The 27,698-nt window shown below is 40.4% G+C and overlaps 1 protein-coding gene across 14 annotated transcripts in view; it reads right to left on the bottom strand.

The window, feature by feature from the left end:
- LOC139761747 (chloride channel protein 2-like) overlaps window positions 1-27,698 on the bottom strand; it is a 618,856-nt gene that overhangs the window by 369,576 nt on the left and 221,582 nt on the right. For all 14 annotated transcript variants that reach the window (XM_071686178.1, XM_071686169.1, XM_071686168.1 and 11 more), the window contains 2 exons: window positions 12,281-12,414; window positions 11,738-11,894 (listed from right to left, as the gene is read on the bottom strand). In XM_071686178.1, the coding sequence (XP_071542279.1) occupies window positions 11,738-11,894; window positions 12,281-12,414 (291 nt within the window). The remainder of the gene's footprint in view (window positions 1-11,737; window positions 11,895-12,280; window positions 12,415-27,698) is intronic.

Raw genomic sequence — 27,698 nt, 5'->3', positions numbered from 1 at the left:
GATTGCATTGCAGCTAAATGTATTAAGAAAGAGGGTGACTGTGTTTGTTGACTGGTTAGTAAGAATATTCATTGTATGTATGGATCATGATGAAGTGTCTGATGATTGGTGGAATGCATGTATAGTGCTACTGTATAAAGGCAAAGGGGATAAGAGTGAGTGCTCAAACTACAGAGGTATAAGTTTGTTGAGTATTCCTGGTAAATTATATGGAGGGTATTGATTGAGAGGGTGAAGGCATGTACAGAGCATCAGATTGGGGAGGAGCAGTGCGGTTTCAGAAGTGGTAGAGGATGTGTGGATCAGGTGTTTGCTTTGAAGAATGTATGTGAGAAATACTTAGAAAAGCAAATGGATTTGTATGTAGCATTTATGGATCTGGAGAAGGCATATGATAGAGTTGACAGAGATGCTCTGTGGAAGGTATTAAGAATATATGGTGTGGGAGGAAAGTTGTTAGAAGCAGTGAAAAGTTTTTATCGAGGATGTAAGGCATGTGTACGTGTTGGAAGAGAGGAAAGTGATTGGTTCTCAGTGAATGTAGGTTTGCGGCAGGGGTGTGTGATGTCTCCATGGTTGTTTAATTTGTTTATGGATGGGGTTGTTAGGGAGGTGAATGCAAGAGTTTTGGAAAGAGGGGCAAGTATGAAGTCTGTTGGGGATGAGAGAGCTTGGGAAGTGAGTCAGTTGTTGTTCGCTGATGATACAGCGCTGGTGGCTGATTCATGTGACAAACTGCAGAAGCTGGTGACTGAGTTTGGTAAAGTGTGTGAAAGAAGAAAGTTAAGAGTAAATGTGAGTAAGAGCAAGGTTATTAGGTACAGTAGGGTTGAGGGTCAAGTCAATTGGAGGTGAGTTTGAATGGAGAAAAACTGGAGGAAGTGAAGTGTTTTAGATATCTGGGAGTGGATCTGGCAGCGGATGGAACCATGGAAGCGGAGTGGATCATAGGGTGGGGGAGGGGGCGAAAATTTTGGAGCCTTGAAAAATGTGTGGAAGTCGAGAACATTATCTCGGAAAGCAAAAATGGGTATGTTTGAAGGAATAGTGGTTCCAACAATGTTGTATGGTTGCGAGGCGTGGGCTATGGATAGAGTTGTGCGCAGGAGGTGGATGTGCTGGAAATGAGATGTTTGAGGACAATATGTAGTGTGAGGTGGTTTGATCGAGTAAGTAATGTAAGGGTAAGAGAGATGTGTGGAAATAAAAAGAGCGTGGTTGAGAGAGCAGAAGAGGGTGTTTTGAAATGGTTTGGGCACATGGAGAGAATGAGTGAGGAAAGATTTTATCGAGGGTGTACGGCATGTGTACAAGTAGGAAGAGAGGAGAATGAATGGTTCTTAGTGTAGGCTGATCTGTGGCAGGGGTGTGTGATGTCTCCATGGTTGTTTAATTTGTTTATGGATGGGGTTGTTAGGGAGGTGAATGCAAGAGTTTTGGAAAGAGGGGCAAGTATGAAGTCTGTTGGGGATGAGAGAGCTTGGGAAGTGAGTCAGTTGTTGTTCGCTGATGATACAGCGCTGGTGGCTGATTCATGTGACAAACTGCAGAAGCTGGTGACTGAGTTTGGTAAAGTGTGTGAAAGAAGAAAGTTAAGAGTAAATGTGAGTAAGAGCAAGGTTATTAGGTACAGTAGGGTTGAGGGTCAAGTCAATTGGAGGTGAGTTTGAATGGAGAAAAACTGGAGGAAGTGAAGTGTTTTAGATATCTGGGAGTGGATCTGGCAGCGGATGGAACCATGGAAGCGGAAGTGGATCATAGGGAGGGGGAAGGGGCGAAAATTCTGGGAGCCTTGAAGAATGTGTGGAAGTCGAGAACATTATCTCGGAAAGCAAAAATGGGTATGTTTGAAGGAATAGTGGTTCCAACAATGTTGTATGGTTGCGAGGCGTGGGCTATGGATAGAGTTGTGCGCAGGAGGGTGGATGTGCTGGAAATGAGATGTTTGAGGACAATATGTAGTGTGAGGTGGTTTGATCGAGTAAGTAATGTAAGGGTAAGAGAGATGTGTGGAAATAAAAAGAGCGTGGTTGAGAGAGCAGAAGAGGGTGTTTTGAAATGGTTTGGGCACATGGAGAGGATGAGTGAGGAAAGATTGACCAAGAGGATATATGTGTCGGAGGTGGAGGGAACGAGGAGAAGAGGGAGACCAAATTGGAGGTGGAAAGATGAAGTGAAAAATATTTTGAGTGATCTGGGCCTAAACATGCAGGAGGGTGAAAGGCGTGCAAGGTATAGAGTCAACTGGAATGATAAGGTATACTGGGGTTGACGTGCTGTCAATGGATTGAACCATGGCATGTGAAGCGTCGGGTAAACCATGGAAAGTTCTGTGGGGCCTGGATGTGGAAAGGGAGCTGTGGTTTCGGTGCATTATTACATGACAGCTAGAGACTGAGTGTGAACGAATGTTGCCTTTGTTGTCTTTTCCTAGCGCTAACCTCGCGCACATGTGGGGGGAGGGGGTTGTTTTTTCATGTGTGTCAAGGTGGCGATGGGAATGAATAAAGGCAGACAGTATGAATTATGTACATGTGTATGGGGGGGGGTTGGGCCATTTCTTTCGTCTGTTTCCCTGCGCTACCTCGCAAACGCGGGAGACAGCGACAAAGTATAAAAAAAAAAAATATATATATATATAATATATATATATATATACATATACATATATACATACACATACATAGGAGAGATGGCCAGAGAGCATTATTGGATTATGTGTTAATTGACAGGCGCGCGAAAGAGAGACTTTTGGATGTTAATGTGCTGAGAGGTGCAACTGGAGGGATGTCTGATCATTATCTTGTGAAGGCTAAGGTGAAGATTTGTATGGGTTTTCAGAAAAAAAGAGTGAATGTTGGGGTGAAGAGGGTGGTGAGAGTAAGTGAGCTTGGGAAGGAGACTTGTGTGAGGAAGTACCAGGAGACTGAGTACAGAATGGAAAAAGGTGAGAACAATGGAAGTAAGGGGAGTGGGGGAGGAATGGGATGTATTTAGGGAATCAGTGATGGATTGCGCAAAAGATGCTTGTGGCATGAGAAGAGTGGGAGGTGGGTTGATTAGAAAGGGTAGTGAGTGGTGGGATGAAGAAGTAAGAGTATTAGTGAAAGAGAAGAGAGAGGCATTTGGACGATTTTTGCAGGGAAAAATGCAGTTGAGTGGGAGACGTATAAAAGAAAGAGACAGGAGGTCAAGAGAAAGGTGCAAGAGGTGAAAAAAAGGGCAAATGAGAGTTGGGGTGAGAGAGTATCATTAAATTTTAGGGAGAATAAAAAGATGTTCTGGAAGGAGGTAAATAGGGTGCGTAAGACAAGGGAGCAAATGGGAACTTCAGTGAAGGGCGCAAATGGGGAGGTGATAAACAAGTAGTGGTGATGTGAGAAGGAGATGGAGTGAGTATTTTGAAGGTTTGTTGAATGTGTTTGATGATAAAATGGCAGATGTAGGGTGTTCAGGTTGGGGTGGTATGCAAAGTGAGAGTCATGGAGAGTCGTTTGATGAAGAGATAAAGGTGGTGAAAGCCTTGTAGAACATGAAATGTGGCAAGGTGGCTGGAGTGGATTGCATTGCAGCTAAATGTATTAAGAAAGAGGGTGACTGTGTTTGTTGACTGGTTAGTAAGAATATTCATTGTATGTATGGATCATGATGAAGTGTCTGATGATTGGTGGAATGCATGTATAGTGCTACTGTATAAAGGCAAAGGGGATAAGAGTGAGTGCTCAAATTACAGAGGTATAAGTTTGTTGAGTATTCCTGGTAAATTATATGGAGGGTATTGATTGAGAGGGTGAAGGCATGTACAGAGCATCAGATTGGGGAAGAGCAGTGCGGTTTCAGAAGTGGTAGAGGATGTGTGGATCAGGTGTTTGCTTTGAAGAATGTATGTGAGAAATACTTAGAAAAGCAAATGGATTTGTATGTAGCATTTATGGATCTGGAGAAGGCATATGATAGAGTTGACAGAGATGCTCTGTGGAAGGTATTAAGAATATATGGTGTGGGAGGAAAGTTGTTAGAAGCAGTGAAAAGTTTTTATCGAGGATGTAAGGCATTGTGTACGTGTTGGAAGAGAGGAAAGTGATTGGTTCTCAGTGAATGTAGGTTTGCGGCAGGGGTGTGTGATGTCTCCATGGTTGTTTAATTTGTTTATGTATGGAGTGGTGAAAGAGGGAAATGCAAGAGTCTTGGAAAGAGGGGCAAGTATGCCGTCTTTTTTTTTTTTTTTGCTTTGTCACTGTCTCCCGCATTTGCGAGGTAGCGCAAGGAAACAGACGAAAGAAATGGCCCAACCCACCCCCATACACATGTATATACATACGTCCACACACGCAAATATACATACCTACACAGCTTTCCTTGGTTTACCCCAGACGCTTCACATGCCCAGATTTAACCACTGCCAGCACGTCAACCCCGGTATACCACATCGATCCAATTCACTCTATTCCTTGCCCTCCTTTTTCACCTCTTGCACCTTTCTCTTGACCTCCTGTCTCTTTCTTTTATATATCTCCCACTCAATTGCATTTTTTCCCTGCAAAAATCATCCAAATGCCTCTCTCTTCTCTTTCACTAATAATCTTACTTCTTCATCCCACCACTCACTACCCTTTCTAATCAACCCACCTCCCACGCTTCTCATGCCACAAGCATCTTTTGCGCACTCCATCACTGATTCCCTAAATACATCCCATTCCTCCTTACTTCCATTGTTCTCACCTTTTTCCATTCTGTACTCAGTCTCTCCTGGTACTTCCTCACACAAGTCTCCTTCCCAAGCTCACTTACTCTCACCACCCTCTTCATCCCAACATTCACTCTTCTTTTCTGAAAACCCATACAAATCTTCACCTTAGCCTCCACAAGATAATGATCAGACATCCCTCCAGTTGCACCTCTCAGCACATTAACATCCAAAAGTCTCTCTTTCGCACGCCTGTCAATTAACACATAATCCAATAACGCTCTCTGGCCATCTCTCCTACTTACATATGTATACTTATGTATATCTCGCTTTTTAAACCAGGTATTCCCAATCACCAGTCCTTTTTCAGCACATAAATCTACAAGCTCTTCACCATTTCCATTTACAACACTGAACACCCCATGTATACCAATTATTCCCTCAACTGCCACATTACTCACCTTTGCATTCAAATCACCCATCACTATAACCCGGTCTCGTGCATCAAAACCACTAACACACTCATTCAGCTGCTTCCAAAACACTTGCCTCTCATGATCTTTCTTCTCATGCCCAGGTGCATATGCACCAATAATCACCCATCTCTCTCCATCAACTTTCAGTTTTACCCATATTAATCGAGAATTTACTTTCTTACATTCTATCACATACTCCCACAACTCCTGTTTCAGGAGTACTGCTACTCCTTCGCTTGCTCTTATCCTCTCACTAACCCCTGACTTTACTCCCAAGACATTTCCAAACCACTCTTCCACTTTACTCTTGAGCTTCGTTTCACTCAGAGCCAAAACATCCAGTTTCCTTTCCTCAAACATACTACCTATCTCTCCTTTTTTCACATCTTGGTTACATCCACACACATTTAGACACCCCAATCTGAGGCTACGAGGAGGATGTAAGGGGAGTGGGGGAGGAAAGGGATGTATTTAGGGAATCAGTGATGGATTGCGCAAAAGATGCTTGTGGCTTGAGAAGAGTGGGAGGTGGGCTGTTTAGAAAGGGTAGTGAGTGGTGGGATGAAGAAGTAAGAGTATTAGTGAAAGAGAAGAGAGAGGCATTTGGACGATTTTTGCAGGGAAAAAATGCAATTGAGTGGGAGAAGTATAAAAGAAAGAGACAGGAGGTCAAGAGAAAGGTGCAAGAGGTGAAAAAAAGGGCAAATGAGAGTTGGGGTGAGAGAGTATCATTAAATTTTAGGGAGAATAAAAAGATGTTCTGGAAGGAGGTAAATAGGGTGCGTAAGACAAGGGAGCAAATGGGAACTTCAGTGAAGGGCGTAAATGGGGAGGTGATAACAAGTAGTGGTGATGTGAGAAGGAGATGGAATGAGTATTTTGAAGGTTTGTTGAATGTGTCTGATGACAGAGTGGCAGATATAGGGTGTTTTGGTCGAGGTGGTGTGCAAAGTGAGAGGGTTAGGGAAAATGATTTGGTAAACAGAGAAGAGGTAGTAAAAGCTTTGCAGAAGATGAAAGCCAACAAGGCAGCAGGTTTGGATGGTATTGCAGTGGAATTTATTAAAAAAGGGGGTGACTGTATTGTTGACTGGTTGGTAAGGTTATTTAATGTATGTATGACTCATGGTGAGGTGCCTGAGGATTGGCGGAATGCGTGCATAGTGCCATTGTACAAAGGCAAAGGGGATAAGAGTGAGTGCTCAAACTACAGAGGTATAAGTTTGTTGAGTATTCCTGGTAAATTATATGGGAGGGTATTGATTGAGAGGGTGAAGGCATGTACAGAGCATCAGATTGGGGAAGAGCAGTGCGGTTTCAGAAGTGGTAGAGGATGTGTGGATCAGGTGTTTGCTTTGAAGAATGTATGTGAGAAATACTTAGAAAAGCAAATGGATTTGTATGTAGCATTTATGGATCTGGAGAAGGCATATGATAGAGTTGATAGAGATGCTCTGTGGAAGGTATTAAGAATATATGGTGTGGGAGGAAAGTTGTTAGAAGCAGTGAAAAGTTTTTATCGAGGATGTAAGGCATGTGTACGTGTAGGAAGAGAGGAAAGTGATTGGTTCTCAGTGAATGTAGGTTTGCGGCAGGGGTGTGTGATGTCTCCATGGTTGTTTAATTTGTTTATGGATGGGGTTGTTAGGGAGGTGAATGCAAGAGTTTTGGAAAGAGGGGCAAGTATGAAGTCTGTTGGGGATGAGAGAGCTTGGGAAGTGAGTCAGTTGTTGTTCACTGATGATACAGCGCTGGTGGCTGATTCATGTGAGAAACTGCAGAAGCTGGTGACTGAGTTTGGTAAAGTGTGTGGAAGAAGAAAGTTAAGAGTAAATGTGAGTAAGAGCAAGGTTATTAGGTACAGTAGGGGTGAGGGTCAAGTCAATTGGGAGGTGAGTTTGAATGGAGAAAAACTGGAGGAAGTGAAGTGTTTTAGATATCTGGGAGTGGATCTGTCAGCGGATGGAACCATGGAAGCGGAAGTGGATCATAGGGAGGGGGCGAAAATTCTGGGGGCCTTGAAGAATGTGTGGAAGTCGAGAACATTATCTCGGAAAGCAAAAATGGGTATGTTTGAAGGAATAGTGGTTCCAACAATGTTGTATGGTTGCGAGGCGTGGGCTATGGATAGAGTTGTGCGCAGGAGGGTGGATGTGCTGGAAATGAGATGTTTGAGGAAAATGTGTGGTGTGAGGTGGTTTGATCGAGTAAGTAACGTAAGGGTAAGAGAGATGTGTGGAAATAAAAAGAGCGTGGTTGAGAGAGCAGAAGAGGGTGTTTTGAAATGGTTTGGGCACATGGAGAGAATGAGTGAGGAAAGATTTTATCGAGGGTGTACGGCATGTGTACAAGTAGGAAGAGAGGAGAATGAATGGTTCTTAGTGTAGGCTGATCTGTGGCAGGGGTGTGTGATGTCTCCATGGTTGTTTAATTTGTTTATGGATGGGGTTGTTAGGGAGGTGAATGCAAGAGTTTTGGAAAGAGGGGCAAGTATGAAGTCTGTTGGGGATGAGAGAGCTTGGGAAGTGAGTCAGTTGTTGTTCGCTGATGATACAGCGCTGGTGGCTGATTCATGTGAGAAACTGCAGAAGCTGGTGACTGAGTTTGGTAAAGTGTGTGAAAGAAGAAAGTTAAGAGTAAATGTGAGTAAGAGCAAGGTTATTAGGTACAGTAGGGTTGAGGGTCAAGTCAATTGGAGGTGAGTTTGAATGGAGAAAAACTGGAGGAAGTGAAGTGTTTTAGATATCTGGGAGTGGATCTGGCAGCGGATGGAACCATGGAAGCGGAGTGGATCATAGGGTGGGGGAGGGGGCGAAAATTTTGGAGCCTTGAAAAATGTGTGGAAGTCGAGAACATTATCTCGGAAAGCAAAAATGGGTATGTTTGAAGGAATAGTGGTTCCAACAATGTTGTATGGTTGCGAGGCGTGGGTTTTGGATAGAGTTGTGCGCAGGAGGGTGGATTTTCTGGAAATGGGTTGTTTGAGGAAAATTTGTGGTGTGAGGGGGTTTTGATCGAGTAAGTAAGGGAAAGGGGTTAAGAGAGATGTGTGGAAAAAAAAAAAGAGCGGGGGTTGAGAGAGCAAAAGAGGGTTTTTTGAAAGGGTTTTGGGGCCCAAAAGGAAAGGGGAATGGGGTGAGGAAAGATTGACCAAGAGGAAATATGTGTCGGAGGTGGAGGGAACGGGGAAAGAAGGGGAGACCAAATTGGGGGGTGGAAAGATGAAGTGAAAAATATTTTGAGGGGATCGGGGGCCAAAAACATCCCAGGAGGGTAAAAAGGCGTGCAAGGTATAGAGTCAATGGAATGAAAAGGGGGAAATACTGGGGTTGACGTGCTGTCAATGGATTGAACCAGGGGGAAAGGGGGGTTGGAAAGGCGTCGGGGGGGGGTTTTAAACCATGGGGAAAAAGGCCCTTTGTTTTTTTAGGTATGGTTTTTTTTTATTTGCGGTGGGGGGGTTGGGAACTTTGTTTGTTTTTTTTTGTACATTTTTGTTTTTTTGGGGGGGGGTTTTGGGGGGCCTTTTTTTCTTTCCCGTCTGTTTCCTTGTGCTACCTCGCTAACGCGGGAGACAGTGACAAAGCAAAATAAACAAATAAATATCTTTCTTACCCTTTCATTACTTACTTGATCAAACCACCCAACACCACCATAAATTATTTTCCTTAAACATTTCATTTGCAACACATCCGCCCTCCTCTGTACAACCCTATCTATAGCCAATGCCTAGCTACCATACAATATTGTTGGACAACTAGTCCTTCAAACATACCTATTTTTGCTCTCCAAGATTTGTTCTCTCTTTCCACACATTCTTGACCTATTCCCCACCTTATGACACTTCTGCTTCCATAACTTTTGTTAAAATAGAAACATGTTTTGGAAGAATGTAAATAATGTATGAAAAACAAGAGAACAAATGGGAACATCAGTGTAGGGGGACAAAAGGGGAAGTGATAAAAGGTAGTGATGAAGTGAGGTGCAGATGAAGGGAGTCTTTTGAAGGATAATCAAATGTGTTTGATGATAAAATGGCAGATGTAGGGTGTTCAGGTTGGGGTGGTATGCAAAGTGAGAGTCATGGAGAGTCGTTTGATGAAGAGATAAAGGTGGTGAAAGCCTTGTAGAACATGAAATGTGGCAAGGTGGCTGGAGTGGATTGCATTGCAGCTAAATGTATTAAGAAAGAGGGTGACTGTGTTGTTGACTGGTTAGTAAGAATATTCATTGTATGTATGGATCATGATGAAGTGTCTGATGATTGGTGGAATGCATGTATAGTGCTACTGTATAAAGGCAAAGGGGATAAAGGTGAGTGTTTAAACTACAGAGGTATAAGTTCTTTAAGTATACCTGGTATGTGGGAGCATACTGACTGATGGGGCAAAGGCATGTACAAAGCATCAAATTGGGGAGGAGCAAGGTGGTTTCAGAAGTGGTAGAGGATATGTGGATCAGGAGTTTGCTTAAGAATGTGTGAGAAATACTTAGACAAACATATGAACTTATATGTGTGGCATTTATGGATCTGGAGAAGGCATATGATAGGGTTGATATAGATGCTTTGCAGAATGTCTAAAGAATATATGTTGTGGGAGGTAAGCTGCTAGAAGCAGTGAGAAGATTTTATCGAGGGTGTACGGCATGTGTACAAGTAGGAAGAGAGGAGAATGAATGGTTCTTAGTGTAGGCTGATCTGTGGCAGGGGTGTGTGATGTCACCATGGTTTTTAATTTGTTTATGTATGGAGTGGTGAAAGAGGGAAATGCAAGAGTCTTGGAAAGAGGGGCAAGTATGCCGTCTGTGGGGGATGAGAGGGCCTGTCTAATGTAATTCTTCAGCAAAATTTCTAGAAGCAGCACTTCACTTGCCTGGCTACTTAATTATTTGCTAGCTCTTGCAACATGACTATAATACCTCATAAACAATTATTGTTAATTTGCACTGTGAAAATACTCAGGTGACTGAAGCTAGGATTGGGCTTGCACCTGCCCTGAGCATTTTGTTCTGATTAAAACTTGTGTAGAGTGGGACCTTTTATTCTAACAAGGGACTGGGGCATTTATTAAGCTGATTAAATAGTATAAGCATTAACGACCCTTGTGGAGCTGAGTATCCAGCATAAGTATGAGTAATTCATGGACCTTTTCCATTTCAAGGATTAACATTTTACTTACAGTCTAGATAATGAGTGTATACATTTGGCAATTTTCTGATAGAAAAAGAAAAGGAAAGCACAAAATATAAAGAGAAAACAGTTCCCACTTTGATGTCCTTTCCACAAGAACAGTGAACTTAATTTGATATACAGTATAATAATGAATATGACAGAATATTACACTTAGAATTTATTCATCTAATGGGCTTCCAGGACAGTCCCTATGGAAAAGGGAAAAACAACACTCATATTGGTGGTAGTAATTTGAGTACATTAACACTGCTATTTAACCCCTTAACTTATGCAAACAGACTTTTACACTCTCAATAAGGTAACTGAAACATACTATTACATGTTACCCCTTCTCACCCTTATTCAGATTTGAAGGCATGCTGTTTCAGTAGGCAGAGATGCCCAATGTCACTAGGAACTATATTTACCACAAAAAAACTCCTGCTATGTTAGTTACCCAAATAACACAGAGGGAGAAGGTACAGCTCTGTCCCTCCAAAGTGTATTCACTTAATGATTTCTGCAACTTGCCAGACAGCTATGCATACTTAGCCCAGCAAATTAGTGATTGTCTCTGGGGACCTATGATAGTGATATTGATTTGGTAGATGTTGAACATGGTTCTGATCCTATTAGGATAATGATCTTGACTACAATATGGAGGATATAGGAATGTGAACTTGTAGAACACATAATGGCAGGCACATATGTAGATGGTTCAGGTCACTGTGCAGAGAACAACAAAACTGTATATAAAACAGTGAACAATGTTTTTATCTGAAAATTATATAAATAAAACATAAAAAGAGAAATTTTATAAATAAGCCATACATAAATACTCTATGATGTGTAGTGAAAGATTTTACATAGTGACTATCTATCATTTATTAGGTATCATGTTACAAAGGGCTTCCAAAAGTATGACGCATGCTATTATTATAAAACGAAAATAAACACACGTGAATTCCATAAACTGTGTTGGTTACTGAGTTCTGAGGTGATGACGTAATCTGTCATGTCAGAAGTGATAACACAGCTAGCAAATCAGTCATAAGCATGCAAACTTTATTATCTGTACAGCATCGAATGAGGTAAGCTTGTTTTATTTTTCCTTAAATTTTCATATTACCTGTTAATTGATTAGAATAAGAAGCTTTTCAAATCTGCTAATAAACCCCATCCTGAGGCACCCTAAATTTGGGGTTTGTGGTTGAAGGGTCAAGATCCAAAACAACATGACATTTCTGCTGAAATGTGAGTATTACATAAGAAAATAATTCTAGGGAAAACCATACTTCCAACAAAGAAATCTGAGTGTGTTAATAATGAAAGTTAACACCTGAAGGTTTAAGATTTTGGCCTGCAGTAGTCCTTCATCTTTTAACATAACTGAGTACTCACCTCCAATAGGGGCAGCGAAGGAGCAGGCCACACCTACAGCACACGCAGCAGCCAACATTTCTGAGTTGCGCGATTCATTCTCATAGATGCCCTTAAAAGAGGTGACAGCCTTGGACAGCAAAGTGGCCACAATACTTGCTATGTGCACGAACGGACCCTGGGTGATTAGGAGTACCATGGTAAACATTTGACACATGACAACAAACTGGGACAAAGAGGAGGAAGTCAAAGGGAATATAAATTAAAGAAAGGGAAAAAGGAAGATGGAATTTGGATGGGAGTTCTGAGGTTGCATAACTAATGTTAAAATGTCACATTAAAGTAAATGATTTGAAGAACTGAAGGTAAACAAAAAACTCATATAGTCATATTTTACAACTAAGCTCTCACTGAGAAGAAAACAAATGGTAAGAAAATTGCAAATTAGGACTGGAATTTTTCTTTTCAAGACTGAGAGAAAGAAGGGACACACACATGATGCATGGTTTATCAATAAAAGCTGAGCCAGCCTAAGTGACCTAGAAATAGCTCAGGTGTACTCACTTCTTTGCCCAAAGGCAGACCTGAGCCTAGAGTCGCTGTCAGACCTATAACTTTGGCTATGAGAGTCTTAAAGGTGAGATACTCCTTTAGCACCACGCCCCTCAAGATGGTCTTCATCTCAGGAATGCCAGAGCCTGCAGGGTAAGACCAGACATTTGTCAGTAGCTGTGGCTCTTGTCATCATGAGTTAGTAGTGGTGGTGGTGGGGTTAAGGTAAGGAGGGAGACCTAATGCTAAACCACAAACACAAAACTGAAGGTGCTCTTGACAGGAGTGGGATCACACCAGCAAACCATTGGAGTATCCAATGAGGCTTTTCTTAAGAGGGAAAACATACATATGATCAAATCTTAAGGAAACACAGTGGCACATCCTGGGTTGGTTCTCCAGGAACATTGGGTGGGCACTGCTCACTAGGGAACAAAGATGCTGGTGGTCAGGCCATTCATTAATGAAAAAGTCAACAATTTACACCCAGAAATAACTTGTATCTTTCAGAAACCAACTCTCTTCCTAATGAGATAATAGAAATTCTATATCACTGGAGAAATAAAGTGTGTACTCAGAGGTATAAATGAAGTCAGCTTTATGTCATGGGGATGAGCTGATGGGAATTACATCATACAGTGAAAAATTCTGTTATGAAACAAACATGAAGACCAAGTGTGAATCATATGGGGTCACTTAAAAAACAGTCTATTATGCTGATTGCATAATATGTATACGGAATATATATATATATATATATATATATATATATATATATATATATATATATATATATATATATATACATACATATTCTTTCTTTTTTTTCTTTCATACAATTCGCCATTTCCCGCGTCAGCGAGGTAGCGTTAAGAACAGAGGACTGGGCCTCTGAGGAAACATCCTCATCCAGCCCCCTTCTCTGTTCCTTCCTTTGGAAAAAAAAAAAGAGAGAGGGGAGGATTTCCAGCCCCCCGCTCCCTTCCTTTTTAGTCGCCTTCTACGACACGCAGGGAATACGTGGGAAGTATTCTTTCTCCCCTATCCCCAGGGAATATATATATATATATATATATATATATATATATATATATATATATATATATATATATATATATATATATATATAACATGAAAATCTATCTCATTTCATAAAGCAAAAAATAATTAAGTGGAAGACCTTATGGAGGTAACACGTGAGATCATGCAGGTAAATAAATAATAAAAAGCTCAAATACAGATAACTCGCCCAGTACAGGTGTCTTGTTCCTCATAAGACTAAAAAAGGGATGAGGTTGGGCAGGAGGTATGGGAGAACACCACACTTATCAGCCACAGAGGTGAAGGCCAACCAGCAAGTGGCTGCAGGTGTGAGGGTCAAAGTGAGGTACAAACAAATGGATGGGCCACACTGCACAACATGCCACCTCGGAATGAAAAGGTATGCTCAACTGCCACTGTAAACTGCTTGATTATACCACAAAGTAGATACACATCCTAGTCCCTTAATTCAATTTAATAAAAGCCTTTCCTATAACAAAATGTGTTGAGAAGCAGCACATACCCATGGCCGAGGAGAGGGCCAGACTACAGGAGGGGTGGGAACAGAGGGAACAAGCAAGTAATATGAATGTTTGGGTGTGTCCAGAAGCCGCCCTAAGCATCCCACCCTTTGGACACCCACACTCCTATTCAGGGTTGCACAGGTGCCAGAGCCCTTGGTGCCAGTGTGCCTAAGTGCCCTTGTGCCTGAATGACAACTATTGTTAGCACTTGCAACAAGAGTAAAATATTTAATTACTTATTCTCATCTAGAAGGAAATAAAATCCAGCTTCTCAATTCCTGACAGTCACACAACATTACTGGTGTACAAGAGGAGTCCTGGAGGGACTGAAACAAAACTAAACTCCTGTTCTACTATTGTCCATCTGCAGCAAGAGTGGTCAGGACTCTCTTTGTCATACCTTCAACACAGCCACCAAAGAATAATCATCTTGCAGGACTCCGGCAGAGTTCCTGTGTCCCTTAGTCCCAAGCTATGCCTCTCTCTAACTCTTGACATGATCAAAACATACTTTTTACTTTATCTCTTTCTCCTGTGAGACAGACATAGCTAAAGCATCTCCTACCGGCTTTCATGACACACCCCAAACAAGGGCAGGATGGGTCAGCCCAGGCACTTCCCTCCATTTGCCATGTCTTCCACCATATTATAAGCCCCAGTGGCAAGTAAGTGCATGGCATACAGAGAGAGAGAGAGAGAGAGAGAGAGAGAGAGAGAGAGAGAGAGAGAGAGAGAGAGAGAGAGAGAGAGAAACTCAAGATTCCTACTCCATGCCCAGGATCAAGTAACACTTAGGCACACTGCACGCTCCACGTTCCCGCCTCAACCTTTTACCGAGCATCTGCTAGACGTGGCCTCATGTACTGTGTGGCGCCCCAGCCAGTGCTCATGTGTGCACTGTGCTTACTGTTGTGTATGTTGACAGCATTTTGTGTACCAAGGAGTATATTCAGGTCATTTTGTGAACAACATGTATTTAGAAAAAAATAGTCTTATGGAGTACCTTTTGTGCTGCAGAAGCTATAACTGAAGACTTTTTGTGACTATGTATACTATCAGGACATAAGAATCACGTGAACATGAAAGAAAATCTATATATCGAGTTATACACTGTGGGTATTTGTGTGTGAATATACATATTACAGGTGTTTCTGTATCTTGAGTATTTGCATATTTTTCATCCTGTCAGCTGATGTAAATAAACAGCATGCAGGAAGAAGTAAAGATGTGGATATTTATAATAAAAAAGCAGTTTGCAATGACATGTAAAGATGTGGATTTTTTAATGAAGTGTAAAGGTGCTTTATTTCTGTGTCAGGAGTAAAATTCATAAGCACTATCCCATGTATCTTTTTTCCCCTTTCATTAACCTTTCTGCATCTTAATTAAGGCCCGGTCTTAGTGTGGACTTTTGTTCATGACTGGAGCCTCCAAAGAAAAAAAAAAAGAAAAAATACACCTGTGAGTACTTTGTGTATTCTTGTACATTTTGGTCTTTCCTTACATTCCAATGCACATTCTGGTCTTAATCTATAATCAAATGTACCTACATGAGGAGTTTAATGTTTTAAAGTATAGATGCCAGATATCTTTGTTATCAGCTGCATATCTTGGACATTCTGTTACCTAAGTGTACACTGTTGGCATGTTGTTTACCAAGTTTCATGCCTTGAGAGTTTTGTGTGGTCTGTAAGTGCATTTATGAGTACCCTATCCACTAATAGTGAAATGTGGTAGTTTAGTGCCCTAGAATGTACAGACTGTGGATGTTTTTCATGCTATACACAGGGTGTCTGAGTATGGGGATGTGCATTTGTAGTGACTGATCTTGGCAGCCACTTCCTGGCATTCTCCACATAATCTTATGAATTCATATCTTTCAACAAGATGCTGTCATGAATTTCCAGATGATTTCTAAACAAGAATGTATGTGTACAAAATGGAAGCTCAATAGACCAGTTTTCAAAATATCATTGTTTTCATTATAGTATCTGGAAAGTAACATCATTTTTCACAATATTCTCTCTCACTCATCTCCAACTTTTCTCAAAGAAGGAAACAATGTTTCCTACTCAAGTCCAAAACAGTTCCTTCTGTGTACATTTGTTATACTTTGCTGCATGCTGTAGGCATTGTGTAATTAGGTGTAAAGTCTGTGTTAGAACTTATTTTTACTATATGGGGAGGGAGTTCTACACTTATGGAGCCCCATCTCTTGAACCATCTCTACTATTATATAGCTTTTTACATTTCTATATGTTGTCTGCATTTTCTATTTACTCAGTCAATTTATTCCATTCATTCACTACTTTTTTGCTATAAGAGTATTGCTTTACATACTTTCTAATGAGTTTCATCTTCAATTTCATGTTATGGCCTTTGGTTGCTCTATCTCTGCATCTTTTGAAGAACTGGCCCCTGTTAACACTGCTAAGGTGATTTAAAATCTTAAGAGGTTGAGATAAAGTCACCCCTCACTTTTCTCTCTTCCATGGCGGACAAATTCAAGGTCACTATCCTTTCCCTGTAACTCAGCTTTCTTAATTCTAGTCCCATCTTTGGTGAGAGAGTGTGTGTGTGTGTGTGTGTGTGTGTGTGTGTGTGTGTGTGTGTGTGTGTGTGTGATTATCTATGATCAATATTTGTGTACTCAAGGAGAAAATAATTATACCTTCATGTTTCTCTGGAAGGAGGTAAATAAAGTGCGTAAGACAAGGGAGCAAATGGGAACTTCAGTGAAGGGCGCAAATGGGGAGGTGATAACAAGAAGTGGTGATGTGAGAAGGAGATGGAGTGAGTATTTTGAAGGTTTGTTGAATGTGTTTGATGATAGAGTGGCAGATATAGGGTGTTTTGGTCGAGGTGGTGTGCAAAGTGAGAGGGTTAGGGAAAATGATTTGGTAAACAGAGAAGAGGTAGTAAAAGCTTTGTGGAAGATGAAAGCTGGCAAGGCAGCAGGTTTGGATGGTATTGCAGTGGAATTTATTAAAAAAGGGGGTGACTGTAAGGTTATTTAATGTATGTATGACTCATGGTGAGGTGCCTGAGGATTGGCGGAATGCGTGCATAGTGCCATTGTACAAAGGCAAAGGGGATAAGAGTGAGTGCTCAGATTACAGAGGTATAAGTTTGTTGAGTATTCCTGGTAAATTATATGGGAGGGTATTGATTGAGAGGGTGAAGGCATGTACAGAGCATGAGATTGGGGAAGAGCAGTGTGGTTTCAGAAGTGGTAGAGGATGTGTGGATCAGGTGTTTGCTTTGAAGAATGTATGTGAGAAATACTTAGAAAAGCAAATGGATTTGTATGTAGCATTTATGGATCTGGAGAAAGCATATGATAGAGTTGATAGAGATGCTCTGTGGAAGGTATTAAGAATATATGGTGTGGGAGGCAAGTTGTTAGAAGCAGTGAAAAGTTTTTATCGAGGATGTAAGGCATGTGTACGTGTAGGAAGAGAGGAAAGTGATTGGTTCTTTGTGAATGTAGGTTTACGGCAGGGGTGTGTGATGTCTCCATGGTTGTTTAATTTGTTTATGGATGGGGTTGTTAGGGAGGTGAATGCAAGAGTTTTGGAAAGAGGGGCAAGTATGAAGTCTGTTGTGGATGAGAGAGCTTGGGAAGTGAGTCAGTTGTTGTTCGCTGATGATACAGCGCTGGTGGCTGATTCATGTGAGAAACTGCAGAAGCTGGTGACTGAGTTTGGTAAAGTGTGTGAAAGAAGAAAGTTAAGAGTAAATGTGAATAAGAGCAAGGTTATTAGGTACAGTAGGGTTGAGGGTCAAGTCAACTGGGAGGTAAGTTTGAATGGAGAAAAACTGGAGGAAGTAAAGTGTTTTAGATATCTGGGAGTGGATCTGGCAGTGGATGGAACCATGGAAGTGGAAGTGAATCATAGGGTGGGGGAGGGGGCGAAAATCCTGGGAGCCTTGAAGAATGTGTGGAAGTCGAGAACATTATCTCAGAAAGCAAAAATGGGTATGTTTGAAGGAATAGAGGTTCCAACAATGTTGTATGGTTGCGAGGCGTGGGCTATGGATAGAGTTGTGTGGAGGAGGGTGGATGTGCTGGAAATGAGATGTTTGAGGACAATGTGTGGTATGAGGTGGTTTGATCGAGTAAGTAATGTAAGGGTAAGAGAGATGTGTGGAAATAAAAAGAGCGTGGTTGAGAGAGCAGAAGAGGGTGTTTTTGAAATGGTTTGGGCACATGGAGAGAATGAGTGAGGAAAGATTGACCAAGAGGATATATGTGTCGGAGGTGGAGGGAACGAGGAGAAGTGGGAGACCAAATTGGAGGTGGAAAGATGGAGTGAAAAAGATTTTGTGTGATCGGGGCCTGAACATGCAGGAGGGTGAAAGGAGGGCAAGGATTAAGGAATAGAGTGAATTGGATCGATGTAGTATACCGGGGTTGATGTGCTGTCAGTGGATTGAATCAGGGCATGTGAAGCGTCTGGGGTAAACCATGGAAAGTTGTGTGGGGCCTGGATGTGGAAAGGCAGCTGTGGTTTCGGGCATTATTGCATGACAGCTAGAGACTGAGTGTGAACGAATGGGGCCTTTGTTGTCTTTTCCTAGTGCTACCTCGCACACATGAGGGGGGAGGAGGATGGTATTCCATGTGTGGCGAGGTGGCGATGGGAATGAATAAAGGCAGACTGTGTGAATTGTGTGCATGGGTATATATGTATGTGTCTGTGTGTGTATATATATGTGTACATTGAGATGTATAGGTATGTATATTTGCGTGTGTGGACGTGTATGTATATACATTGTGTATGGGGGTGGGTTGGGCCATTTCTTTCATCTGTTTCCTTGCGCTACATCGCAAACCCGGGAGACAGCGACAAAGCAAAATAAATAAATATATAAATATGTTTTTTCATCTATGTGTGTAATTACTTATTTGAAGTAAGTTATCACTGCAGTTCTAAACTCATAAGGCCCCAGTTTATGAACTTTTTATGTCATCAAGTAGCATTTTAAACCTTTGTAAACTACTAATATTTACTGTCTCATTGGTATGTGTGTGTGTGTGTGTGTGTGTAATTACCTTTTATGTGTTACAGGAAGAGAGTTCTAGACTCATTGGTCTGTCTTCTTAACCTCATACATATAAACCATGTCTTTATTCCTGTGTATGTATGAACTCATACACACATCCAAGCCTAAGCCTATGTGTGTTGTAATTACCTACCCGTTTGGTAGGTAATCATACACACACACACACACACACACACACACACACACACACACACACACACACACACACACACACAACACACAAAAGTTTGATTATGTGGTAAACAAGGACATTAAAGGAGCTGATGAGAGACAAAGCATAAAGAGACAAAATTGTGGAAACTACACAACCCTAAACAATTTCTACGATAATGTTGACTGGGAAATGGAGTTCAGTAACCAGAAACCAGAGTTCTGTGGTGAGAGGTTATAAGAAATTTACAATGGAGTAGAGACATGAGTAACTAAAGTCTCAACTACAGAGGAAATGGTAAAAAAGAGGAGAGAATGGTTTAATAAAAGATGTTAAATACCACAGGAGCAACAAGATGAGCAGTGGCTAAGATAAAGCCAACACTCCAGCCAGCCAGCATATGCACTGTATAAGAGAGCAGAATGAGTATAGTGGGTTAAGAAAAGAAGAAAAAAGAAGCTTTGAAAAGAATACTGTGGAAAAGGCAAGAAAAAATCTAAAACTGTTCCACAAATTCATCAGGAGTTAGTTGTCAGTTAAGGAGCAGCTAATCAGGCAAAGAAATCTAGAGGGAAAAATGGAAGATGTAAAGATATGTTTGAAAGTGTTTTCAAAGTGAGAGACAGTGTAGCCCCAACACAAGGGAGATGGAATGGGGAGGAAGATCTGGAAGTCATGGAGATATTTAGAAAAGATATTAACAAAATGCTAAAAGAATCTGACCCATGTGAGGCTCATAGTCCTTATAAAATTTCATCACATGTGCTGAAGATGTGAGCAGATACATAACATGAATCACTTGAAGCAATGTTCAAGATGTCACTGATGAAGGCAAATAGCCAATGGAATGGATAAGGGCAAACGTAATACCTGTCTATAAGAATGGAGACCAGAAACTAGCACTAAACTACAGACAGGTCTCACTAATGAGTGTGATGTGTAAGGTTCTAGAAAAGATTATTAGAAAGCATGAGGATGACTTTTTACAGAGGAGAAATTACATAAGTGGGAAACAGAACAGTTTTAGGAAAAGGAGTTCAGGTGGGACAATCCTCTTAATTTTCTAAGAGCGGGTAAGCTGTGTCTTAAAAGGGAAGGCTGAGCAGATTGTTTGTATCTGCCTTCCAGAAGGTATTTGACAATATGCTGCATGGAAGGCTGACTACGAAGCTAGTTCAACAGGCAAGAATATAAGAAAAAGCTTCTTCAATAGATGGAAGGGAACAAAAGATGCCTTTCAGAGGCAATGAGGTGTCCAAAAGAATGCCAGAGGTTCTATTCTAGGACCATTACTCTTCTTGATCTATGAAAATGATTTGCTGAAAAGTATGGACTCCTATCTAAATATGTTTGCAGACAATGCAAAGATCATAAGGGAATAGAAAAGCAAGGAGGATTGCATTAACTTACAAAGGGACCTGAACAGATGCCAAAGTTGGTCTGATACATGGTTTATGAAATGCAACCCAAGCAAATGTAAGGTAAAGAGGATGGGACAAAGTGAAAGAAGGCCTCTATATGAATAATATCTCACTGGAAATAAGTCTGTGACTTAAGCTATTACCAGATTCCCATATCAGGAAAATAGATAAGGAGACATTCTGTCTTGTGGCAAATAATAGATTAGCTTTCAAGTATGTGAATAAGGAAATATTTAGTAAGCTGTTTTCAACCTACATAAGGCCAAAACTAGAATATGCTTTTCTAGTTTGGTCACTGCATCAAAAGGAAAACAAAGGGCTAACAGAGAACATCCAGAAGATGGCAACAAAGATGATACAAGAATTAAGTGAGCTGAGTTAAAGGGAAAGGCTAGAGGCTTTAAATGTGTTGACCTTAGAAGAGGGAAGAGTGAAGGTTGAAATGATCACAACCTTTAAGTTTTTTAACAAACAGATGATAGAGACAATGAACAGTTCTTCAAGAGATATAGGGATGGAGCAACCAGAGGACATACCATGAAACTAAGCAAGAAACTTATGCAGGAAACTTATCAAAAAAAGGTGTAAAGAAGTACTTTAATAGACTGAGTGGTGGATGAATGGAACAGGATGACTGAGGACATGGTTAATGAGGACCAAATACATAAATTTAAGAATTTGTATGATAATAGAGAATGTTAAAGAGATGAGGCCCCATGAATGTGAAACTCCCTCCCAGTACAGGTGAAATAGGTAATCATTCAAAAAGAAAAAGAGTTAAAAAGAAGGTTCAGAGGAGGGTAATAGGGATGGTACCAACTTGTGACAGCTGAGCTATAGGAAAAGGATAAAGGCTTCATATTTGTCCACCCTGGAAGACAGAATCATGAAGGGTGACATGATCACAATCTTTCACAATCTTTACATTTTCAAAACCAATCAATGACACAGGCAGTGAACTGTTCTTCCAGAGATGTTGGAAGATAGCAACAATTGGATATAACAAAATCACACAAGTAACTTGTTGGAAAAGAGTATATGAGTGTTGGATGAATGGAGTAAGATGAGTGAGGACATGGACGATACAGACAGCATACATAAATCCAGGATGTATACAGAAGAATACATAGGAATTCAAACAGCAACAGACCCATTAGAAGCTCACAGATTTAAATGGTTAAAGGTAGAAAGGCATACAGATAATTCAAAGAGAAAAATCTGCACACAGTAACTAAGAATAAGGTGGATTTGAAGCTAAATATTCATCGTCTATTCTGCATTGTATCTAAAGTATTGCTTCTAACCACTCTAATTGGTAAATCATTCCATATGATAATCTTTTTGGAGAAAAAGTACTTCCCCTCATTTAAGATAAAATGTTTACTTTAGTGTTTGTATCGATTACTATGAGCGAAATCAGATGAACTGAGTCTCAAATAGCTTGTTAGATAATGATTATCAAAGCCTTTAAGAACATGGAATGCCTGTATTGGATCAACTCTTAACCCTCTCTTTTCTAAGCTTAACAGATTCAAATTGTTCAGTTGGCTCTCATAGGATTTGTTTCAGAATCTGGAAATCATTTTGATAGTCTGATGCTAAACTCTCTCCAAATTGGCTAAGTTTGATGCTAAACTCTCTCCAAATTGGCTATGTCTTTTTTTTTAAGTTTTTTTTTTTTTTTTTTTTTTTTTTATACTTTGTCGCTGTCTCCCGCGTTTGCGAGGTAGCGCAAGGAAACAGACGAAAGAAATGGCCCAACCCCCCCCCCCAATACACATGTACATACACACGTCCACACACGCAAATATACATACCTACACAGCTTTCCATGGTTTACCCCAGACGCTTCACATGCCTTGATTCACTCCACTGACAGCACGTCAACCCCTGTATACCACATCACTCCAATTCACTCTATTCCTTGCCCTCCTTTCACCCTCCTGCATGTTCAGGCCCCGATCACACAAAATCTTTTTCACTCCATCTTTCCACCTCCAATTTGGTCTCCCTCTTCTCCTCGTTCCCTCCACCTCCGACACATATATCCTCTTGGTCAATCTTTCCTCACTCATTCTCTCCATGTGCCCAAACCATTTCAAAACACCCTCTTCTGCTCTCTCAACCACGCTCTTTTTATTTCCACACATCTCTCTCACCCTTACGTTACTTACTCGATCAAACCACCTCACACCACACATTGTCCTCAAACATCTCATTTCCAGCACATCCATCCTCCTGCGCACAACTCTATCCATAGCCCACGCCTCGCAACCATACAACATTGTTGGAACCACTATTCCTTCAAACATACCCATTTTTGCTTTCCGAGATAATGTTCTCGACTTCCACACATTTTTCAAGGCTCCCAAAATTTTCGCCCCCTCCCCCACCCTATGATCCACTTCCGCTTCCATGGTTCCATCCGCTGACAGATCCACTCCCAGATATCTAAAACACTTCACTTCCTCCAGTTTTTCTCCATTCAAACTCACCTCCCAATTGACTTGACCCTCAACCCTACTGTACCTAATAACCTTGCTCTTATTCACATTTACTCTTAACTTTCTTCTTCCACACACTTTACCAAACTCAGTCACCAGCTTCTGCAGTTTCTCACATGAATCAGCCACCAGCGCTGTATCATCAGCGAACAACAACTGACTCACTTCCCAAGCTCTCTCATCCCCATAAGTACCATAACCAAAACTTGAACAAAGTAGTTGAGGACAAACAAGTGCATTTAAAGATTAAGAATGATTCTTCTAGACTTAAATTCAAATGTCTTTCCTGTGGATCCAAGAATCTTTTTTGTTCTTTTTAGTGCTTCTATACAATGCTAACTTGGCTTTGTGTCACCAGAGATTATTATGCCTTAGTCTATTTCCCATTTACCTCTTGCGGTTCAGCAGAATTCATGATGTAAACTACCTTTTCATTTTTACTACTGATGTGAAATAACTGCATTTATTGATTTTAAATTCATTTGCTACCTGGGAACCCATTCCATCAGTATGTCTTTATAAGTTTGAGGCTACACTTGATCAAGTTCATTTGCTGATTCATTTCCCATCCTCAATTTATTTTGAAATTTTAATATCTTACAATGCAACCCATTATCAGTGCTGTATTATTGATGTCTATGAAAAATAGAGCTGCACCCAAGACTGATTACTTTGGTACACCACTTGTAATATCTACCCATTTTGAGGCTTAACCATTTATCACAAATCTTTGTTTATGGCCAGTCAACCTATTTCCTGTCTACTGAAGTTCATCAATACTACACAACATAACTATAGCTAGTAAACTTTGATGCAGAACTAATTGAATGTCTTTGAAAATCCCAATAGACGAACTTAACTGCTTTACTTTCAAAGTACATATTGATTGCCTCATAAGAGAAATCATATAGGACGGTCAGATATGAGCAGTTTCTTTAATAACCATGTTGAGAATCATTTATTAAGTGGTAGTCCTCCAAATGGTTAGCAAATTTGTCATGAATGATATTTTCCATAAGTTTTCCAGCTACAGACTTTAAGCTAACTGTAAGAGAATTTCTGGGCAGACTTATTACCTTTTTAGATTACTGATTATAGAAGAAAATGCTCAAGAAATGGGGCCCCACAAGTGTAAATATTCTTCCCCATACAGTACAAATACATAATTAGAAACAAGAGAGTAAAACTCCCTTTCTGTACTGTGAAAATACATAGTTACACATCTGCAAGGGACAAAAAATGTGTCTGAGAGCACTAGAGGTAGATGAGTCATGTAAAACCATCAGGGAACTTGACAATGAATTATGGTATTGGGAGATACTTTTGTAATTGGGAAGCATGATCTAGACATGGCAAGGTATCAAAAGCAAGAGTTTAGACTGATCCTGAGACTGAAAAAGACCACAAAACTAATGAACTGGAGCCTATAAATGATAAAGTAGATACCTAGATAAAGGGTGAGTCTAAGACTGATGAAAATAACAGAGCCAAAGTGAAAGAAATGGAAGAAAGTCACAGACATACTGGAGACTGTGAAACAAAAAAGTAAAGTGGAGTGCTGAATAGGATTATCAAAGAGGCTGTATGTACTTTCAGAGGTATGATACTATACAAAGAGAATATCAAAGAGGCTGTATGTACTTTCAGAGGTATGATACTATACAAAGAGAACTACAAAGTTGAAAAGATGGAAGAGGATCCAAGGTGAAAGAATACAGAAAATTCCAAAGAAGAGATGCTGACTGGAGTAATAGATGGGATTGTCAGAGAGGCTGTACATTATGTAAAGTCAGAGACAAGATGTTAACCGAAGTTTGTGGTACCATGGATAGAAGACTCAAAAAGGGACAGGTAGTTCAAGATTACTGCGAAATGGTGAATACACAGATTTTAGTTAAAGGATAAGGAAAAGGACTTAGCATGAACGCAGGAAATAACAGAAAGATAAGCCACAATACAAAGATGGAAGATGTAAAATGAGAGCTTATTAGATGCAAATCCATGATGATCACTGAACTGAAAGAGGAACAAATCCTGGACAAAGAACAAAAAGGTAGGTGAAAGAGCAGGAGCACACATTTGTAGCCACAATGTAAAGAAAATCAAGAACATGGGGTCCTACTAACAAGATTAAAAAATGAGGCATCTAAGGGTAAAATTTGATAAGGAAGTGTGTAGTTAACAAGCACTGAAACACCCATACAAACATACCATAAGGGAAAAGGTCAAATGAGTATATGTCAAAAGTAACAGGGCAATAGAGGAATGGGTCAGAACTAGAGAAAGCTGCTTAAAGGCAAAATATGTGAGAAATCAGATCAGGATAGGGGTGGGAGCATCAGAGGGAAGGAGGAACCAACTAGTGCAAATGCTGTAAACTAAAGATTTTGTATACTAATGCAGATAGAATTGTAGTAACTAGTAAGGAGCCAGAATAAGTAGTTCAGGGATATCAACCTAGATATCATTGGAGTTGCAGAGATCAAAGTCAATAGAAATCTGACTTAATCTACACTGAGGGGTATATAACAGTGAGAAGAGACAGAGAAGATAAGGAAGGGAGATTGGCCCTCTTAATAAGGCATAACATAAAGTTCCATGAAAGAGTCATGGATGACACCTTCAAACGGGGCACAATGGGCAAAATTACAATAGGAAGAAAGCATACAGAGGTGCTGTTAGTGTACAACCCTCCAAGGAACTACAGTGACCCAGGGCAGATAAACATTGATAACAATGAAGTAACAATTAGGATTGTGAGGGAAGTGGTGAGTCACTCCCTTAATGAAGATGAAAATACAAACAAGAACTTGCATACTCATGGAGACAGGGAGTCATAGAGATACAGGTTCCTAAAATGTGTGAAGAAGGGCTTCTTGTATGAAATGTAATGGACCATAAGATATCTAAGGATAAACACTGATAACAATGAAGTAACAATTAGGATTGTGAGGGAAGTGGTGAGTCACTCCCTTAATGAAGATGAAAATACAAACAAGAACTTGCATACTCATGGAGACAGGGTCATAGAGATACAGGTTCCTAAAATGTGTGAAGAAGGGCTTCTTGTATGAAATGTAATGGACCATAAGATATCTAAGGAAACAACACACTTCCACTGCTTGACCTTACCTTTACACAAAAAAGCAAGGAAACACACATAAGGCACATTTAGGAAAGACTGATCATGCAGTACTTGATTTTGATATTTCAGAAGAGGATACAAGGGGAATATCAAAAGGAGCACAAGACCCAATGAAGAAATATAGCCAAAGTAACTACATACAGGAGATCAAGTTCTTTGGGTGTGTATATTAGGAAAGAGAGTTCTGCAACAAGAGTTTAAACCATTGCCACAGAAGGTTTTGTGAAATCTGCTACAAAGGAGTCAGGACATGGGTGCCATGGGAAACTAAAAGAGAAAGAAGATGGAAATGGAGAGAAGCATGGTTCAACATGAGATGTCAAAGAGAGAGAAAACTCTCAGATATCATGAGTTTACATGAGAAAGGCAGGCAACAGGTGACCTGATTGGCCCATGACTGGGTTGCCTGGTAGAAAAAAGGAAAAAGTAGTTTAACTTGACAAGAAAATGTATTTCTGCTCAGCAGCACTACAAGGTATCACTAACTACCTGCTGCTGCACATTAGTCAACTACTGTCCCTGTTACTGCTGTTGTTTATACTGTTTATTTTTGGCATTTTTCTCAAAGTATTCCTAAATCTATGACACATATGTCTAAACAACTTTTGAAGGTATTTATAGTCTTAGAATTCACTGTCTTACACTAATTTATTCCAGTGCTTAACACACCTATAGGAAAAACGTTTTTTCCCATGTCCCTACTACACCTTTTAGCTTTGAGCTTAATTCCATTTGTCCTCGTAACCATATTTTCTTGTATTTCAAAAACATGTTTGTGATTTATTTCATTGAACTTGTTCTGAATTTTGAACACCAGGATTAAGTTGCAATAAAGTCTACAATTTTTTAAGGGAGAGGAGATCCAAATGTTTTAGCCTCCCTTCGTATGCCAGATTTCTCAGGAATTTAATTTACTTTTGACCTTGTCCGTAATGTCAACATAAAGAAAGTTGTAAATGTGTGTCTTCTTTGCTTATCTTAACAGCACTTAGATTGTTATCAACATAGATCAAAATTCCATCACCTACCCTGTATAAGCAATCTTTCAATTATAATAGGTATCTGGGTATTGCTAACTTGGCGATTAAGTTTTTATTCTCAGAGTTTACCCAATTCTCTGAAATTGCAGCATGCAAAATGTACAGGAGAGCAGCAAGAGATGAGTATTGCAAGGTAAGGAGAAAGGAGCACAGAGGCTTCCTCCCCTCTCGTTTTTAGTTTTCCTAAAGAAGGAACAGAGGAGGGGGTCAAGTGAGGATATTCCCTCAAAGGCTCAGCCCTCTATTCTTAATGCTACCTCGCTAATGTGGGAAATGCGAATAGTATGAAATTAAAAAAAATATATATATATATATATACATATATATATACACACCCCTCCTTGTATTTTTTTAACTTTCTAAAATGGGAAACAGAAGAAGGAGTCACGCGGGGAGTGCTCATACTCCTCGAAGGCTCAGATTGGGGTGCCTAAATGTGTGTGGATGTAACCAAGATGTGAAAGAAGGAGAGATAGGTAGTATGTTTGAGGAAAGGAACCTGGATGTTTTGGCTCTGAGTGAAACGAAGCTCAAGGG

This window comes from Panulirus ornatus, chromosome 41 (assembly GCF_036320965.1).
Source record: "Panulirus ornatus isolate Po-2019 chromosome 41, ASM3632096v1, whole genome shotgun sequence".
Lineage (NCBI taxonomy): Eukaryota > Metazoa > Arthropoda > Malacostraca > Decapoda > Palinuridae > Panulirus > Panulirus ornatus.
This window is presented reverse-complemented; position numbering and strand designations above follow the sequence as displayed.